This window comes from Dipodomys ordii, unplaced genomic scaffold, assembly GCF_000151885.1.
Source record: "Dipodomys ordii isolate 6190 unplaced genomic scaffold, Dord_2.0 Scaffold30, whole genome shotgun sequence".
Taxonomy (NCBI): Eukaryota; Metazoa; Chordata; class Mammalia; order Rodentia; family Heteromyidae; genus Dipodomys; species Dipodomys ordii.
The window spans coordinates 12,299,701-12,319,866 of NW_012267246.1; the positions used below are offsets into that span (position 1 = coordinate 12,299,701).

The 20,166-nt window shown below is 36.0% G+C and overlaps 1 protein-coding gene across 1 annotated transcript in view; it reads left to right on the plus strand.

The window, feature by feature from the left end:
- Positions 1–18,101, plus strand: part of Ect2 (epithelial cell transforming 2) — a 52,067-nt gene extending 33,966 nt beyond the window's left edge. The window contains exons 19-23 of the mRNA XM_013016158.1: positions 4,679–4,817; positions 6,198–6,352; positions 12,608–12,715; positions 13,696–13,833; positions 16,812–18,101. Of these exons, the coding sequence (XP_012871612.1) occupies positions 4,679–4,817; positions 6,198–6,352; positions 12,608–12,715; positions 13,696–13,833; positions 16,812–16,901 (630 nt within the window). The 3' untranslated portion in view covers positions 16,902–18,101. The remainder of the gene's footprint in view (positions 1–4,678; positions 4,818–6,197; positions 6,353–12,607; positions 12,716–13,695; positions 13,834–16,811) is intronic.
- The last annotated feature ends 2,065 nt before the right edge of the window (positions 18,102–20,166 follow it).

The following is a 20,166-nucleotide window of genomic DNA, read 5'->3' on the forward strand; positions in this document are numbered from 1 at the left end:
AAGAAATAACTGTATACAAGACATAATAACATTTTGTTTCCAGTTCTTGAAGTTCATCTTGGTATGCTTCATTATATATGGTCCTATGCATTTAGCGATTGGGCTATTGTGATCCCCTGCTAGGAATATCATAGACATATTGTAGTTATTACAAATGAAGGAAACCATGCAACCTACATTTTTCTTTGGGCCTGGCTTGCTTCACTTAATATAATTTTTTCCAAGTCTTTCCATTGCTTTACAAATGGAGTAGTAATTTCATTCTTTCTGATGGAAGCATAGAACTCCATTGTGTATATATACCACACCTTGATCCATTCATCTACTGAGAGGCATCTGGGTTGGTTCTATATCTTAGCTATGGTAAATAATGCTGCAGTGAACATGGTTGTGCTGGTAGCTTTAGTATGGTCTTGTTTGTAAACATTTGGGTAAATGCCCAGGAATGGGATTGCTGGGTCATAGGGGAGCTCTATGTTTAGTCTTTTGAGTAACCTCCATTCTGCTTTCCAGAGTGGTTGAACAAGTTTACACATCCACCAACAGTATAGTAGCATTCCCTTTTGGCCACATCCCTGCCAGCATATGTTGTTATTAGATTTCTTGATAATGGCCATTCTTACTGGGGTAGAGTCTCAGTGTTTTGATTTGCATTTCTTTTATGGCTAGAGATGTTTAGCATTTCTTCATTTATCATATGTTGGCCATTCTTATTTCCTCTTCAGAGAAGTCACTCTAAGTCTTTAGCCCACTTTGGGGTGGTTGTTTCTGAAAGGACTTGTTTTTGGGGGATTTGATTTTTTGAGCTGTAAGTATATTGTGGATCTGAGGCTCTTGTCTTTGTATAGTTAGTGAAGATCTTCTTCCAATCTGTGGGCTTTCTATTTATCTTGCTAGCTATGTCCTTTTCTGTGCAGAAGCTCTGCAGTTCAATGCAATACCATTTGTCCAACCTTTCTTTGATTTATTGTGTTTCTCGGTCTTTATTAAGAAAATTTCTACCGGTACCAAGGAGCCCTAGAGTTTCTCCTATTCCTTTCTGTAATGTTTTCAGGATATCTGCTTTTACCTCGAGGTCTTTGATCCATTTGGAATTGATTCTGGTAGAGCACTATTGTTGAACAAAAAAGCTCAAGAACAGCATGGAGGCCCAGAGTTCAAGCCCCGGGATGGGCACAAAAACAAATAAAATGTTCATCTATTCTCAATATCTGACAAATAGTAATTGGGTTATGTTTATATACTTTTGAAAAACTTTTCAGTACACGTTTTTAAACAGGCTAAAGGGATGAAAAATGCTTTTCTTTATCTCAGAAAAAAGTTGATTTTGATGAAATAGACATTAAGGAGAAGACTCTGTTACACTAGATAGCTTCCTTTTGTTGTCATCAAAATGATTATGCTTTTCCATTTTCTTTAAAGTTGGCACTCTTCCTTTTATCCTTTTCTACTTTTCTACTTTGCTTTTCTCGAAGTACTGTCCTATTTATATCATGAACATTATTATTTAATTATAAAACAAGGGAATCTTAGAGACCAAGGCATGGCATGGGCAGAATAGTTGCAGTGAAATATAATCTCACTACAACATTACTTGTATTCACGATTCAGTTTTCTAGTTAGAAAGTTAATGAAATATGATATTTCCACTTGGTCAATAGTATTTTTTTAAGTACAAAAAGTAGTAACCAGTAGGTATGGTGGCTCATACCCATAATCCAGCTACTCAGAAAGCTGAGATCTGAGGATCGCAGTTTGGAGCCAGTCTAGGCACAAAATTCTGTGAGACTCTTAGCTCCAATAAGCTACTCATAAAAAGCTGGAGTGTGGTGCTGTGACTCAAAGTGGTAGCATGCCAGCCTGAACAAAATGAAGCTCAAGGACAGAGCCCAGGTCCAGAGTTTAAGCCCCAAGACCAAAACAAGAAACAGTAATTAAAAATATTACCATTATATAAATGATCATAAAAAATATGTGCCAGTTAATTTTAAACTGTGTCCCCATAGTAAGGACTTTAGTCTTTCCTTCCTACTTTTGAAAATAAGTGCTAGACAAAGGAGTCAATTTCAATCATTCTTTAATCTGACTTTAAGTTATCATAGGGGTTTAACTGTGTATAGTCTTTATTTTTAATCTTCTTTTTTTGTGTATAGTCTTTATTCTTCTATTTGTTTACTTCCTGAGGCTTTGTAAATTTTTTCCTGTTCAAATGTCTAGGTCTGCTGGTTCTGTTCTATTAGTGTTTTATCCCTTTATTCCTAGGTCTACTGGCTCCATTCATCCTTGGGCAATGGCAACAACCCCTTTAGTGTCTTGTCCTTTATTCCTGGTGTAGCAGTAACATATTTTAATTTTTTTTTTTATAGCCTCAATATCTCCTGTAGCTGGCTCATTGGCTTCCTTCTACTTTAATTCACACCATTAGCCACCACTTATAGGCTCCAAGTCCTGGCCCCCATTTCTTTTACCTAGTAAATTTAGTGACTTTTTGCTCTATTCCCTTATAGCTTTTTTGTCTCAGAATTGTTAAGAGGAACTGGCCTATTCTCTTTTTTTTTTTTGGCCAGTCGTGGGGCCTGAACTCTGGGCTTGGGCGCTGTCCCTCAGTTCTTCAGCTCAAGGCTAGCGCTCTACCACTTGAGCCACAGCGCCACTTCTGGCTTTTATCTTTTTGCTTATGTGGTCCTGAGGAATCGAACCCAGGGCCTCATGCATGCAAGGCAAGCGCTCTACCACTGAGCCACCTTCCCAGCCAGCCCTGGCCTATTCTTAACATAAATTTGGACTTCAAAGTTTGTAATGCTATGTAAATTCTTTTTTTTTTTTTTTTGTCAGTTGTGGGGCTTGAACTCAGGGTCTGGGCAATGTCCCTGAGCTTTTCTGCTCAAGGCTATCGCTCTACCATTTGAGCCACAGAGCCACTTCCGGCTTTTTCTGCTTATGTGGTGCTGAGGAATCGAACCCAGGGCCTCATGCATGCAAAGCAAGCACTCTACCACTGAGCCACCTTCCCAGCCCCTGCTATGTAAATTCTTATTGTCTAATCTCTTTAAGAAAAATAAAACTCTGGCAAGTTGGAATGAGAAGCATGGTACTTTCTTAAAATGATGAAAACTTATAGACATTTTATAGTCTGCTTTCTTTTTAATATGACAAGTGATGTTTTACTGAAACTAAACTAATTTTGGATTCTGGGAATGTGGCTTAGTGGTTGAGTACTTACCTAGCATACATGAAGCACTGGGTTTGATTCCTCAGTACCACATAAACAGAAGAAAATTAAAAAAAATTATTTGAGAAAATAAGCTAATTTTGGATTAAGGAGATATTTCTTCCTATATCTTTTCTTTCTTTTTTTTGTACTTAGGACCTCAAGTTTTGCTCTGCTTTTTCTACCGAGTGAGCCACACTTGTGCTTCTGGCTTTTTGCAGGTTAATTGGAGATAAGAGTCTCAGATTTTTCTGCCTTGGCTCTAAATCTCAGTCCTCAGATCTCAGCCTCCTGAGGAGCTAGGATTACAGAATTGAGCCACTGGTGCCCAATAGGAAGTAATGTTTTAAAAAGGCAAACAGGACTGGGAAGGTGGCTCAGTAGGAGCGCTTTCATGCCTGAGGCCCTGGGTTCGATTCCTCAGCACCACATAAGCAAAAAGAAAAAAGCCGGAAGTGGCTCTGTGCCTCAAGTGGTAGAGCACTAGCCTTGAGCTGAAGAGCTAAGGGACAGCGCCCAGGCCCAGAGTTCAGGGCCCATGACCAGACCCTCCCCCCCCCTAAAAAAAAAATAAAAAGGCAAACAGACTTGGACTTTATGAAGGTGAAAAGAGAGAAAGTGTGAACATCTTATAAAATTCACAAAATCGTGGTATCTCCTAAATTATAAGATCCTTTCTGAGTTTGCTCAGTTTCCAGTGTATCCTTACCTGTCTTTTTTACATGTGTATTCAGTTAAGGGAAAGATAGAGCCTAAAACATTACATTGCATTTGTAACTTGTAGCATCAGTTTAATGTATTTTTTAATTACTTTTTTAATGCTTCCTTTGGTTAGTAGAATGAAATAGTAAGTGCAAGAACTTTTTACATTATTTCCTCTGCTATTTAATCAGTGTACAGTATCTGAAATGTTGAAAATTCTGCTCTTAAATTGAAATTTCTGGTTTTGAACTCGACAGAGATCCAAGAGCAAGCTTTTTATTTAAAGCTCCTTAATACTTTGAGTCTCTTGCTTTCTAGCTCTTTTATACCTCTGGAACTTTTTTTGTTGTTGTTGTTACTGGTGCTTGAACTTGTGGTCTGGGCACTGTCCCTGAGTTCTTTTTCTCAAAGCTGATATTCTACGACATGAGCTACAGTTTCACTTCCAGCTTTTGGGTGGTTAATTGAAGCCTAAGACTCTTGGATTTTTGTGCTCAAGCTGGTTTCTAACTGCATTCCTCAGATCTCAGCTTCCTAAGTAGTTATTATTACAAGGAAGAGTCACCAGCCCCTGGCTTAAGACATTTTTGGCACATTCCCATCCATGTGCATTTCTGCTACACAGTTACAGCCATGGTTTTGCCACAGTGGAACTGTGCTAAATTAGTTCTAGATCAGTTTGTAATTAGTGTTACTTATTTTTAAATGCTTGGTCTCATTTTTCTTCGTATTACCAATTACAACATTTTTATTTTCTATAATCAGATAGCAAGAAAACGGCATAAAGTTATTGGCACTTTTAAAAGTCCTCCTGGCCATACTCGACCTCCTGCTTCCCTTAAGCATATTCATCTAATGCCTCTTTCTCAGATTAAAAAGGTGCTGGACATAAGAGAAACAGAAGGTATGGTATGCCCACTGGTAAGTTATTGGTTAAATACCGAAAGCTTATATTTACTTGTGTGTTTATGAATGGATAAGTTATGTTTAGGTATAGTTGTCGATCTGGTGAGGCAGATGGCCTCATACTTTGATCTCAGTTCCACTTTGAGGTACAAAGTTTTGTTGTTTCAAATGAAAATGCTACCTCAACCTATGCACTATATGTATCCCTTATGAGTCAAAGAGCTTTGAAATGGTCATGTATTAAAGTAGTATTCTAGTTATCTTTTTTTATTTTTTCAGAACCCAAAAGAAATTACCTGTCCAGTACCTGTGTACCTGGGCACTGTCCCTGAGCTTATTTGCTCAAGACTAACTAGCCTCTTGATCCATAGCCCTACTTCTGGCTTTTTGGTAGTTAATTGGAAATAAGAGTCTCATGAATATTCCTGCTTGGGTTGTCTTCTAATGTTGATCCTCAGATCTCAGCTTCCTGCATAACTAGGATTATAGACATAAGCCACTTGAAAAATTCTCAGAGAAAAATTTCATAGCATCTAATGAAGCTGTTTTCACTCATGATCAAAGTTTGGGTTTACAAGGATTATATGAATCAGTTATTTAAATCCATTTGGGAATATTTTAGTTAGAAAAGAGCTGTTTGGTTAAAATAAGTTCTCTTTTTAGCAGCTTGATCCAAAGTAGTTCGTAAGTTTTAATATTTAGGTATTTATTTCTTTAAATCTACTTTTCAATAGGTTGTTATTTTTTAATTAATATCTTCAGTTATTTACAAAGGGGTTGCCATTTAACAGAGCAGTTTATGTGTCATCTCTTAAAACATGCTTACCCATCCCTCCCCTAGGTTGTTATTCTTGTAATGTTCTTCTAATTTGAAACTTAAATTCTAGGTTTTTAAGAAATGATATCTTTTTTTTTTTTTTTTGTCAGTCGTGGGGCTTGAACTCAGGGCCTGGACACTGTTCCTGAGCTCTTTCACTCAAGGCTAGCACTCTACCACTTTGAGCCATAGCACCACTTCCAGTTTTCTGGTGGTTAATTGGTGATGAGTCTCACAGACTTTCCTGCCTGAGCTGGATTCCAACTGCGATCCTCTGGTGCCCAGCGATACTTCATTTCTTATTTGCTTAAACTTCATTATAGAAATATTAAGTATAATAGAAAATACTGTTTAATGTTTTCAAGTTCTCTTGTTGACTCTTTGCATTATAAACAATATTATAAATTCAATGTTTCAACTTGATATAATGAGGTTCTTCAACTTTTAAAAAAAAAGGGCAGGTAATGTGGAAAAGAGATAAGTTCATTGAGTTTTGGTGATACAAAGAAATTTACAAGTCTTCAAGGAATAATAATATTTATGCTTGTTTTGGAACCTTAGATTGCCATAATGCTTTTGCCCTGCTTGTGAGGCCACCAACAGAGCAGGCAAATGTGCTACTCAGTTTCCAGATGACGTCAGATGACCTTCCCAAGGAAAACTGGCTGAAGATGCTATGTCGACACGTAGCCAACACCATTTGTAAAGCAGATGCTGTAAGTTCTTTGGAAAGCTGGGCTAAAATCAAAGTGTAAACTTCTAGGGCAGGCATTCAGACTAAATCTGTACATTTCCAATGACTTCCAAATGACTGTAGGAGTTTTAGCTTTGTGTTGATGCAGAAAAACTAGTTTCATAAATTGTTTTGGCAAATATTTTGTAAGGGTTAGGCACAATGGAACAAACTGGGTCCTTGGCTCAGAGCACATTCTCTTAGCTTGCTAACTCCTAACTTATTTAGTGAGACTTTTGTAATGTACCATGTGATTTTGCATTTAGTCACTGTCATTTAATTGGATAATTTATTTATATTTAAGGTAATTATTGATATACAACATTTTATAACTCATTTTCTAATTTGGTTGTAGTTCCTATTTCTCATTCTTTAAATCTTGTTAAGGTATTAACTTGTCATCGATGATGATGATATAGTTGTACAGAGGTGTTAATAATTTTATAAGTCAGGTTATAATTACAGTGCTTCTTGGTCTACTGTGTTTTCTTAATTGTGTGTCTGTTACTGAATGTTGCTTGAGATTATCATGAGACTTAAAACATGTTTAAAGTCTCAACTAACTTTTTAAGTCTCATAACTATTGTGAAAGGATACCAACTCAATAAGATCCTAAAGTTGAGAAACAAATCACGGGCTGGGAAGGTGGCTCAGTGGTAGAGTGCTTGCTTTGCATGCATGAGGCCCTGGTTTCTATTCCTCAGCACCACATAAGCAGAGAATGCTGGAAGTGATACTGGCTCAAGTGATAGAGTGCTCACCTTGAGCTGAAGCCCAGAGTTCAAGCCCCACGACTGACCATAAAAAAAAAACAAAAGAAAAAAGAAACAAATCACAATATCAAACTCTCCCACAAACTAGAGAAAATACAGTACTAGAGAATCCCATTTGTTCTCCTTTCCTCCCTTCACTTTGAAGTTTTAATGTCCCATTTTGCATTTTTCTATATTGCCTATCTTAGTATATTAATATAGTGTTGGTGGTTGTTAATGTTACTATTTGAAGGGTTTGAACTCAGAGTTCAAGGGTTTGAACTCAGGGCCTTGTGTTTGCTCAGCAGGTATTATTGTACCTGTATGTGTGTATCCTTTAGCTTTGGGAAGTTACCTGTTGTCATTTAATTAAGCTTTTATATTCCTTTGGCATGCTTAAATCATTGAACCTCAGTAATCCAGATATTTACTCCTTTAATGCCAAAGTTGCTGCAAGATTTCTTCCTCTTCTTTTTTGTTTTCGTTTTTGTTTTTGTTCTTCTTTGCCTGTATTTTCAAGTAAGTCTCTGAACTTACTAATTCTTTTTTTCTGTTTGATCTATCCTGATATTGATGCCTTCTATTATGTTTTTAATTTTGTTAATTCATTTTTCAATTCCATCTCTGTTAAGAGTCTCAGTTAACCATCTTTCTGTGTTTACTTGAAACTGGAGTTTCTTTAAAATAGCCATTTTAAAATTTACTTCCTGGTTTTCCCTGTTTATTTTCTGGTCAGTTCCTAATATTTTTTTGGGTGTGTGAGAGGGCAGTAATGAGGTTCCAGGCACTGTCCTGTAACTTTTTCACCCAAGGCTGGTGGTCTACTAGTTGAGCCACAGTTCCACTTCCAGCATTTTGGTGGTTAATTAGAAATAAGACTTTCCTGCCCAGGCTGGCTTCAAATCTTGACCCTCAGATCTCAGCCTCCTGAGAAGCTAGGATTACAGGTGTGAGCTACTAGCATATGGCTTGTTACTGTTGTGTGTGTGTGTGTGTTTTAATTTTAGTTTTTAAAAATTTTATTTGTTCCACAAAAAGGTTCATAGAGGGAAGCAATGGTAGAAAACATAAGCATATGCTGGCAAAATAAAAAAATGATGGAGAACAGTGTGCCAGAAGCTTCCAGAGCTAGTCGTTTTAAGGAAGAATGTTTTCTCACAGTGACTGGTATACATGTATAGAAGAGGTTTTCTTTTAGTGTTGTAGCAATGACCTCTGTATTTGTGAGGATGTGAGACTCGAGTGTTTAAACTGGCCTTTCCAGATTTATAACCCCACTACTGAAATGTAAACTTAAAACAACAACAACAAAAACAAAACTGAAAAATTCTAAGATAACAACATGAGAATAAGATATAAGCAAAAATGCAAGAATTTTATAAAGTATTGTCCACCAGATGGCGGCAAATATTCATGTTCTGTTTTTTTCTTACACCACAAAATTATTTCAGGCTGTGAAAATGTTACTTTTAGAGTTCTTTATATACATGAAGGCTGCATAATGGACCCAACCAAATGCTGTTTGAAAAGAGGTGGGGGGAAATGGATGGGAGGAATAAGAATATGGTAGAGAGAAGGTGAGTTTGTTCAAAGTGCCCTGTGTGCACGAATGGAAATATATAATAAACCCTTCATACTAAAAATGTGTGCCCGTTGAAAAATAAAGTAATGAAAAATGAGTTGTTTACAAATTCAGATATTCACTGACTTTCAGTTGAGTCCTTTCATCCATTTAAGACTTGACAGGATGGGCAGGGTGGCTAAAGTGCAACAACACCTGCCTAGCAAACACAAGCCCCTTCATTCAAGCCCCAGTGCTGCACTGAAAAGCAAACAAGAGAGAGTTCATGCATAGTAACTTTATAGAAAGCCTTGCATTAGTGTCCTGAGAATATTGTTCCTATATTGAAGACAGTTTGTCTAAACATGTGTAATTTATATGACCAAAATTGGCGCCCTAGGAGTTTAGATTCGTTACATATAATTGATATATTTTGCATTCTAGGTATTTAAGGAGTAAATTTAAGTCTACCAGTATTTTAGCTTTTTAGCTATGCTATCACTTTCACTCTTTAAGTTGGAAAATAATATTTGCACATCAGAGAAAAAATGAAATGCACTGAATTAGGTCTCATACTCATGTCCCAGTGGTTTTCCTTTCAGAAGCATGACTATCTTTCCAGAAATAAAGCCATAAATAAAGTTTCTTTGAAAATGTGCATTTATTAGGTTTAGCCCTAGGCAATTTCCTCTATATAATACTGTGGTAAATTGATGTTGCTTATCTTATTATTAATTTATGCAAATTCTATCTATATATTAGGTTGTTGTTCTTTTCTCTCTCTCTCTCTCTTTTTTTTTGGGGGGGGTTCAGTTGTGGGGCCTGAGCTCTGGGCCTGGGTACTGTTCCTCGCTCTTCAACTCAAGGCTAGTGCTCTACCACTTGAGTCACAGCACCACTTCCAGCTTTTTTCTTTTTGCTTATGTGGTGCTGAGGAATCAAACCCAGGGCCTCATGCATGCAAGGCAAGAGCTCTACCACTGAGCCACCTTCCCAGCCCCTCTCTCTCTCTTTTGTATTGTTGAGGTGGGATCTCACTATATAGGCTGGCCTTGAACTTATCTCCCAGACTAGTCTTAGAGATACTGTCCTGCCTCAGCCTTCCATGTGCTGGAATTGCTGACATATAACACCATGCCTGCCAGACTGAATGTTAATTTTTTAGCCAGTCACTTTAAATAAATTCTCATACAGCTTTGAGTAATTTTCTAGCTAATTCTATTGAAATTTTCAGCTTTCAGTTTTTAAGTGTAAGTTGACCCAATTCAAAAGAGCATTGGCAAATTGCTTTGTAATTTTTTGTAATTTAGAGACAAAGCAAAAACAGGATGATGGAAATGTGTTTACATGAAAAAAACATTCTTTTCTGAGTTTAGCTGTAGATCTTATTGATCTGTCAATTATGAGTATTATACATCTTGCTCAGTGTCATCCTTTCCATCATTCTTTCCCTCTGACCAATTATTTCTTTAAACCGTATTCATAATTACATTAGAAAAATGCTAATATTCCAATACAAAAAATAGGCTAAGTATATGAAGAAATAATTCACAACAAGAAAGTATGAACAGTCAGAGAACATGGAGAAAATATACCTTACTATTAGTTTTTAAAAATATAGGTGAAATTTGCAAACAAAATTAGATGTTTATTGTATGTATTGTATGCACAACTTGGATCTGATGCTTTCTTGCTCTTGGCCGGTGCTCTACTACTTGTCCCATCCTTGCAGTCTAGCATGTTACTGTTTAGTTGAAGATGAAGTCTCACAGACTTTTCTGCTCAAGTTGGCTTAGAGCCATGATCCTCAAAGTCTTAGTCTCCTGAGTTGCTGGGATTACAAGTATAAGCCTCCAGCACCTGAATGTTTCTCTATTTCTAATGTTCTGCCTTAGGAAATGGTATAATCAGAAAAGACACATCAACTATTCATTAGGAATATATATATACATATATGTAAATATATATATCTTGTGGATTTAGTTCTTTATGTATAATTTTTATATTATATAATATGTTGTATATCCCAAGTATAATATATATAATTCTTATATATTCTTAATGCTTGTATAAAACTATATATTTTTTAGATTTTTTTTTTTTTAAACTCTGGGCCTGGGCGCTGTCCGTGAATTCTTCAGCTCAAGGCAAGCACCCTACCTAACTTGAGCCACAGTGCCACTTCCAGTTTTCTGGTGGTTAATAGGAGATAAGAGTCTCACAGACTTTCTGGGCTGGCTTTGAACTGTGATCCTTGGATCTCAGCCTCCTGAGGACTAGGATTACAGACGTGAGCCACCGGCACCCACCCTTTGTTTTAGAATTTAATGTCTAGGAAACAAATAACGTTATACAGGATTGAAAAAACCTAAGATACAAAGCTAGTATTTTTTTTTTTTTTGCTTTTATGACTGTCTATTACTCTCTAGGTAGTTGTAGAAAGGGGTTTGAATTCAACAAATCAGTTTTATAAGTATAATGCATCTTGATCAGTGTTACCCCTTCCATTGTTCTCTTTCACCTTTCCCAACAAACAACTTTTTTTTACATGTAAGCAAATATCTGTAAGAATATGAAAACTTAGATACTAGCTAGCTAGATGTTACTGATTTATATAATTTTCAATGTGTGTCTTCCCGAATCTTTTTAACTGTAAAAATAGTAAGAAGTATTATTGACAATTAGAAGTAAACACTATTACCTGGCTAGGATTACATTAGCCCAGAAGTCATTTAGCATATGGTGGTTCTAATGAAGAAATTAGAGAACTTGTAGCAAACTAAGTCTGTCTTATGTGGTGGTCAGTGGTAGAGAGCGAACAGGCATTTTTAATTTACCACTTTGTGTTTATAAAAAGGCTTCATTTCCCTTCAGCGTAGTACTTCTGGGTATTATCTTCTTTTAGCTGTATAACTTCTAGAGGCGAGCTTAGGTATTTACTCCATTTTTGCATATGAGAGAAGTTTCAGACAAACCCACTTTTCACAAGGCTCTGTTAAATTCTCTCTGGCCACAGAATACAGTGCAAGAGGACTGGGGCAGTGTAACAGCTGACACGCTAGATCTGTACATTTCAAGGGAAAGTTGTTTATAGGCATATGCATAAAGGTTTTTGTCTCATTCATTTCCTTTTGAAAATCCACTCAATTTGACAAGTAATACTTTGTTTTGCTTGATTATCTTGTTAAAAAGGTTAAATTTAGCAGGTAATTCTTGTCTTTGATGAGGATTTTTACTTTCCTAGAAAAACAATGGAAACTGAAACTCTCTTAGGAAAAAGTACTGAGTACATGTTCACATAAAATTCTGTACAACATTTCAAGGCGGTTGTGTATTATACACCTGTGTTACTCAGGAACTCCTTTTAAAATTTGACACAGGGTTGAATTTACATTGTCTTGTTTGAGTCTCCTGAGGGCTGGGATTACAGGTATGTACACCAGGCCTGCCTCACCCAAGTTAAGTCTCATTTGAGATCTTTTCAGATATAAACTCAGGAAAGAATGAAAAGTAGAAAAAAGTCTGAATTTTAGCTTGAGATTTTCTTAGGGAAAGTGCTTTTGTTACTGGTTTTGTAGTAGTCTTTATACCTAAGCATTAAATCTTGTAACTTTGTAACTGATTGGTTTTATGGTTATTAGTAAGAGTTTATATTGATGCATATTCATTCCCCTTGTCTTGGTGTTCATGATTCTTTCTGTGAACTACTCACTTTGAATACTTATCATGTACTATCCTTAAAGCAGTACAGTTCAAAATAGTAAAAGTGGTGCATTTCATGTAGCAATTTTGTGAAGTGCACCACAGATTTGAGTAGCTTCATTTATAAATTGTGAGTGTATGTATGTTTGTGTTTGTTTACATAGGTTTGAATTTAGAATCAGTTGGTACTTAAAAAAAATTAATGATGTATAATTTTCAACAGGAGAACCTTATTTACACTGCTGACCCAGAATCCTTTGAGGTAAATACAAAAGATATGGATAGTACGCTGAGTAGAGCATCCAGAGCCATTAAAAAGACTTCAAAAAAGGTGAGTTTTAGGGCAATTATTTCATATATCTCTAAAGTGTGCTTTTTGGTATTATATGAAACTAATTTTGCTATGAACTCTAATGTAAAGACAGTGTATACAGGGTTAAAGCCACTCCTTGGTTCTAGGAAGCGGTCTACGGAGAAAATGGTTTAGTTCAGTGCTGTCCTGTGGTGGAGGTTCTGGTAGTGGGCTGTGCCTTTTATTCTTGTTTCTGTGATGCTGTGCACAGCAGATCAATAGTAATGTAGTGTTGGTGTGTCACATCTAGATGTGTCACATTCATCTTAAATAGCATCTCATCTTTTCAGCAAAGGACACAGTGAGGTAAGAGATCTGATCCATTCCTGGCACTACACGTAGGTTTCCGTCTTCTTCCTTCCTTGTCTCATTGGACTTGCTGGGGACTGTATAAGTGTGTTGGTAATAGGGTTTTTTAAAAAAGAAGTAGAATTGTAGTGTTCAGGGAAATTTGTAGCCATGTAGTTTGGGTAGGTTTACAAGTTTTGTTTGATTTCCCTTTGAAGGCAAGGCCTTACATTATCCCTCCTCCCATCATTTAACATGTATAGTAGATAAAGTTATTGAATGAAGATTAAAGAATGACTTCATTTTCAGTAAAGAAATTGAGGTACTAGTGCTTTGAGATGAATGATCTTACAACTATTCTTAACAAAATCAGGTAAGAATCTTAGGTTGACCAATTTTGAGCACTGCCAAATTCAAAAAAGGTAAAGAGAAAGAGAAAACTTAAAAAGAATCCAGGTTTCTTGTCTCCCAGGCTAGCTTTTTTTCTCTCTCTGTCTTCCTTCCAGTGTACTTCAACACTATCTAAATGCACAGTATTCTACAGCATCCTGTATTTTCTTACTGTTTATGTCATGGGGAGTTCTGCACACTCTGCTTGTAGAAAATAATGTCTCATGGACTGTGTTGAATTTGTATTAACCTTAACAAATTACAACTCATTTTAACTGTAGGTCACAAGAGCATTCTCTTTTTCCAAAACTCCAAGGAGAGCTCTCCGATTGGCCCTGATGCCAGCCCATAGCTCGGCGGAGGGAAGAAGTCCCGATAAGCACACTTTGAGTCGTCTGTCTAGCACGTCATCACTAGCAGTAAGTGTTTTAACGCACTAGACTTAAACATATTTATGGACTTGGTAGAGTATTTAACTGTTTTGAATAGGAGACACTAATGTCTCCCATGTTTTTTTAATGTATCAGATCTTTAAATTTTATTTATTTAAAGCAACTAAAACATTAACTGGAGATACACTTAATATGTAGTTCATTCAGTATGGGATTTTACTGGGGTTCATATATGTTCTACCATCCTGACAAAAAGAACCCTTCCAATCTGGATCACTTTACTAATGTATATTTATGGTTCTGTTTATATAGATAGGTTTCAATAACAGACTGAGATTTATTCCTTTTACTGTTTCTTTGATGAATGGATTATCATCTCTGAAACTGAATTTTAGAGGATTATATGGATTCTAAATTTGTGTCTATGTTTTAGACACTTTCTGGGTAATCCACAGCACAACAGTGTCATAATTATTAGATAAGGGAATTTCTGACATGTATTATTGTCATCGAGTATAGGAATGATATGTCTCTTTTTGTTAATGTTTTATTAGCCCAGTAGGATAAGAAAAGCAAACTGTCACTTCTTAACTGTGTTCCCTTCAGCATGCTGCTTCTTTTACCTTTCACCAATGAGAAAAGACGTCAGCAGTTCTTAGCCATTAGTATAAGAACTGAATTATACATAAAATCATGTGTGTGTTATGGTTGTTCATATAGGCCAAGTAGTAATTTGGGTGGGAATTAAGAATAGGAACTCTTGGAACCTAGATCTTCAAGACATGCTTTGCTGTTCGTGTCTCTGTTTTTTTGGCATGCTATTGCATATACTTCTGTAATTTCTCTATCTGTAAAATGGGTTTAAGTAGCTGTGAGGATGAAATGAGTTAGCACTTAAGTGCTTACTAGCACATGTGTGTAATCAGTGGTAGCCTTTTATATAATAGAAAATTTATACAAACAAAGCACATAATATTCAGTAAATATTTTTAAAAGCTAGTTAAACATTTTCAGTTAGCGCATCAAAAGATTATAGACAAATTTATGAGTATGCTTGATAGATTTTTAAGAATCAAGGCTAAACCAATGAGAAAGCAGTTGTACTTATAGAAATATATACAAAGTAATTTAATCCATCAAATTGGCTTACAAAATGCAGATAAACATCCATTTGTTAAATTACAGGCTTTGTCAAGATCAAAGTACTTTAAAAAAGTCTATAATAACTATTATAAACAGTCTTCAAAGTAAGGCATTTTATAGAAAATTTTTTAGAAAATGAATTAGTTATTTGTAGTTATATATCATTTTATGTAAACTATGTACATAAAACATAAAATATCTTTTAAGACATTCATGTCCTCTTCTCAATTGCTTCTCAATTGTTTCTATTCTGACGGATAACCTATTCTGTTTCCACAAGCTGTGTAATTGGATTTGCTAAGCGTGTTTATGTTCAGTGTTCAGACTCTACTGGTAGGCACCCTCAGCATTCATGGTTTCGATCTATACATCATTCTGCCTCTTGAGCTAGTTTTTTCAAAGTTACTAGAAGGAAATATTGATTTTTTTTTCAAATTAAAAAAATTATATCAAAGTCATCTTTGACATTTGTGAAGAATTAGGAGATACGCCAAGCAGTAATAGAAACAAGCCTCATGAAGTTTATTGGGAGCTTATTAGTATTTGAAATGTGTATTTATGGAAAGAAATGGAAATGTTCTTTCTCCATTGACTCAGCTTATGGGGGGGTTTGGCGGGTTGGGATTTTTGTTGTTGTTGTTGTCGTCGTCATTGGGCTTGAACTCTGAGCCCGGGTGCTGTCCCTGAGCTCTTCAGCTCAAGGTGAGCGCTCTACCTCTTGAGCCACAGCGCCACTGGGGTTGAGATTTTTGAATTCACAACTTTATTGCTTTAAATGTAACTTGTTTAGGTCAAAGAGTTTCTTTGCATATTGCTCAGTAAATATATTTTTAGATTACTATATTTTTGCAAAGCAATTACTCTTTTCAGTCCAGAAAAGTAAATTCCATTAGAAATTCTTATTTAGGAAAATTAGAGAAATTTCAGAAAATTCTTATGTAAATTTGCATTCCAAATAAGATTTTTATTTTAGACTTAACAGTATTTATGTAAACATATGTAAGCTTTGTACCTGTATAAATATCATTGTTTTGTCACTTGTTTGATCTCTTTGATCAGTTCATTTTACTCCATTGGTGAGAATTTACTTACAGTCAGCTGCCTTTTTGGCACTAAGTGTGGTCATAGTAGCAGAGTCTTATAATTCATTTTAATATATTCTTAGGTTTTTATATTCATGTTTCTTTTGTTTTTAAACTACTGATCATGTTTTAACTGACTTCTGAAACAAGAATTTAGATAGCTCAGCTTTATAATAAGGGCTCCTGTTTTACTCATGGAGCAAAATTGCACAAAATATGTAGACACATAAATATAAGTTGCATATATAATACAAACTATGGTTGGAAATTAATTTCTTAGTTTTAGAAAGTTATCTCCAATGAAGTGATTTTCACTTCTCTTTATGAATTAATAAGAGATCATTAGAGCTGGACCCCGATGGTGCCTACCTGCAATCCTAGCTACTCAAGGAGCTAAGGTCTGAGGCTGGGCTACTCAAAAAAAAACTGCAAGTGGAGCTGTGGCACAAATAGTAGAGCACTAGCTTTGAGCATAAGAAGCTCAAGGACAGCCCCTAGGCTCCTAATTCAGGCCCTAGCACCAGCACCCAAAAAAGGAGGAGGAGGAGGAGGAAGAGGAAGAAGAAGAAACCATTAGTTTTTTCCTTTCTCTTTTTTCAAAGACTTGGAACTTATTTTATATACCTTGCTTACTCAACAAAATTTCTCACTGAAGAAAGTTAGGCATCACTATTATCAGCAGGACGTTTCTTCCTGAACTATACGTTATGGGTTTTGGGGGGGAATTTTTTTTTTTGTTTTTTAAGGAAAATTTTAATTGTAAAATATTTGTCTTTACAGGGCATTCCGTCTCCGTCCCTTGTCAGCCTTCCTTCCTTCTTTGAAAGGAGAAGTCATACTTTAAGTAGATCCACAACTCATCTGATATGAAACTTTAGAAATCTTAAATTACAGGCATATATAAACACCTCATACTCTAGTAAGAAGCTGACTTAAATGGTACTTGCGTTAGCACTTGGTAAAAGCTAGAAAGAAGATAAGTAACACTAAACTATGTTATTTGATTTTCTTTTTGAAAATTTTTGAAATTCATGTAAAAAATATGTTGATTTTGATGTAATTTATCTTTTTGCTCACATTCTCATCTGAAGACCAGTAATTTATTATTCATTGTATCAGTAGCTTTGTAACTCCTGATAGTAAAATTTATTTGGTATAAATTTTACTGGTGGTGTCAAATACTACTGTGATTCTGTTTGTATAGTATCCGTGAATGTTTATGGAAGTACATATTTGTGTATCTCCATTTGTGCAGAGATTAAGTGATATTATTATACTTACTAGATAAAAACCTGCAGAGATTCTTGATTAAATAATGAGGCCTTACTTCATTCAATACACTGTTTGATGTATTTAACTGCTCTTTTTCAGTTGGTCTCAGATGTTTTCAAGATCCAGCATGTGGGTTTTAAATTCTGCCTTTATTAACAAGTATAACATTTAAATAAGATTGTTTGAACATATTGTTACAAACTGAGATAAGGAAAGAAAAGTTATAAAAAACTGTATATTTTGTAAAAGCAAGACATGGGTATAAGCTTATATCTGTTTCAGTGAGTATATTTTGGGGGATTTTAGCCACTAACAAATCTTGATTTGGTTTGATACTATATTGGAATTTATTTCAAAGGATAAGACCATGGAAAATGGTGGTAAAGATTATTTATCTCTTTATGAAATCATTCCAAATTTACCATTAGCTTTATGATCTGCTGTGAAGTACATAGATATACATGTGTGGTAACATTTTATTGTGGTCTTAGCATTAAGTGTAATATTAGAAATTTACTGTTGTATCTTCCAAAGCCTGATGTTACCATTTCCAATAGTATTTTTGTAGTCGATAATACAAAATAATCAAGCTTCTGGGAATATGTGTGTTTTTTTTAATTTCCTATGGGATACTGCAAATATTTCATTGTTGGGCATTTTTCAGTTACCTGCATTAATAGTTTAAGTGACTATAGCTTCTTTTTTTTATACTATGTATGTGCTGCTTCCGATATTAGTAAATGAATTTTTTGTTGTATTTTAAAAATAGTTACATTAGCTAAAAACCTTGTAAATAAATGTTCAAACCCAAGAAAACTTCCCAGTGTCTTAATTCCTTCAGATGAATTCTCACAGATGTGTGAATGCCTCATTAACCTCTCTGCTCTGCTTTGTATTTGGCTTATTTATTTCTTTATTAAATCTAAAGAGCATTTTGTCTCCTGGGCTATCTGATATGGGAGTCATTTTTATAGAACATAATTTTATTGTTATTAGATGTTGTAACATCCCGGAAGTCAAGGTAATATGTACTTTTTGGACAGTGTCACCCCTTCCTTCACTTTCCCCCAGTTTCCCCCTCCGGTTCTAGCTCACAGTTGCATTTTTCACGTAGTGTCGACTGAATTCTTCCTCTTTCCTTTTTTGTGCCCCTTTACAAAGAAGAAAAGTGAAAAACACACCATAACCATCACTACCAGCACCAAAACCTATGTTTCCATTTCCTGCAATTAGTTTTGATAAGTAGTACTTTGGGTTCCTCCCCTAAGGTGTCCTCCTTTGGTCTGTGTGTGAATGCCTAGAGTTCTGTATGAGTTACGTCCAGTTCTATTTTAACTCTAGCTTCCAGTCCTGGGGCTTGAACTTGGGGCCTGGGCGCTGTCCCTGAGCATTTTTTTTGCTCAAAGCTAGTGCTCTACCACTTGGGCCACACCTCCACTTGCAGCTTTTTGGTAATTAATCAGAGATAACAGTCTCACGGACTTTTCTGTCTGGGTTGGCTTCAAACGGTGATCCTCAGATCACACACTCTTGAATAGGATTACAGGTATGAGCCACCGTCATCCACTAGTACAGGAACTTGAAAATCTGGAACCTACAGAATGGGGTAGTGGGTTTCCGATTTTAGGTAAATTTTGTGTTTATGTGTATGTACGCATGCATTTTTTCTGACAAGAAAATGGAAGACATGAAAATATTTATCATTTGCTTGAAAGTGGAGACGTGATTTTCCTCAAAGGGTGGCATTTTCCGAGGTAAGAACTGAGATAAAGTAGGAAGCTGGAAAAAGTATTGCATATACACTAGCAATAAAATAAAAAAAATAGGAAATTATTTATTTTAAAGGATATGCTTCTAGTTTTCATCATTATCTACCTGCTCCAGGATTTTGATATATATATTCTTTGCATTTTGCAGACTCACTGGACTAGAGTATATATGTGTATAAAACGAAGACCATTAGTTTCGGTAATCAAAAAAACACTATGCATTGTATGTCCAAATTTCTATATGTTCTGTAATAAAAGTATTCTAGAAATATATAAAACACTAAAAATCAGTTTTTTTTTTTAAAGAATAGAAATAGCCCTTCTTCCCTCCGCTGTCATTTTGCCTTTTTCTGGCTTTCTTTGACACAACTGTCTATCTTGTCACCTGAGCCAGACCTGGGAGGAGTCATCCAGATAGGCCAGGTAGGCTGACCTCTCGTCTTCATCCTTGTGGGCATTTTGAAGATCCTAGGCATCGATCCATTGTCCCGTCTTCATTCCCAGTACCATGCTTTATTTCAGGCACATGTGACTCTCCTAGAGTTATCCAGTCCCTTTCAGTTCCACAAAAGCAGAATCCAAGGCAGTCTTCTCTTCAGGTTTCTTGGGCTTGTCCATGCTGAAGAGAAACAGGAGGAGGGAAAGTTAACATTGCTCAGCGGGATTGGCCACAGTTGCTTAGTTCTGTGGGAAGTTTCCACGTGGCTTGTGAAAAGTAAGAGGGTTGCTCTCAGCTTTCGGTTCCCATTGTCCCAGCCAGCACCATGATTTGAGTTCCTGGCAATTCCAGGTTGTACTTGTGTGCAAGGCTTTGCCATCCTGAGACCTTAGAGTCTCAGAACTCCCCATGTCAGGAAGTGAGCTGGAAGTACCTCCTTCAACGATGGCTTCAGTAAGAAGAGACCTTACTTGGGTTTGGAAAGTGTCCAATGAATCACCAAACTGGTCTTGTCCATCTGTTCATCCTCTATAACCTTTATTCATAGATAGCCTCTATTCATCCATGGATATGTAGGGATATAGCTAAGGAGAGCCTCCATAACCAAATGCTTTCTGCTGTTTATAATTGTTCAATAGCCCCTAAAGCTTTACAG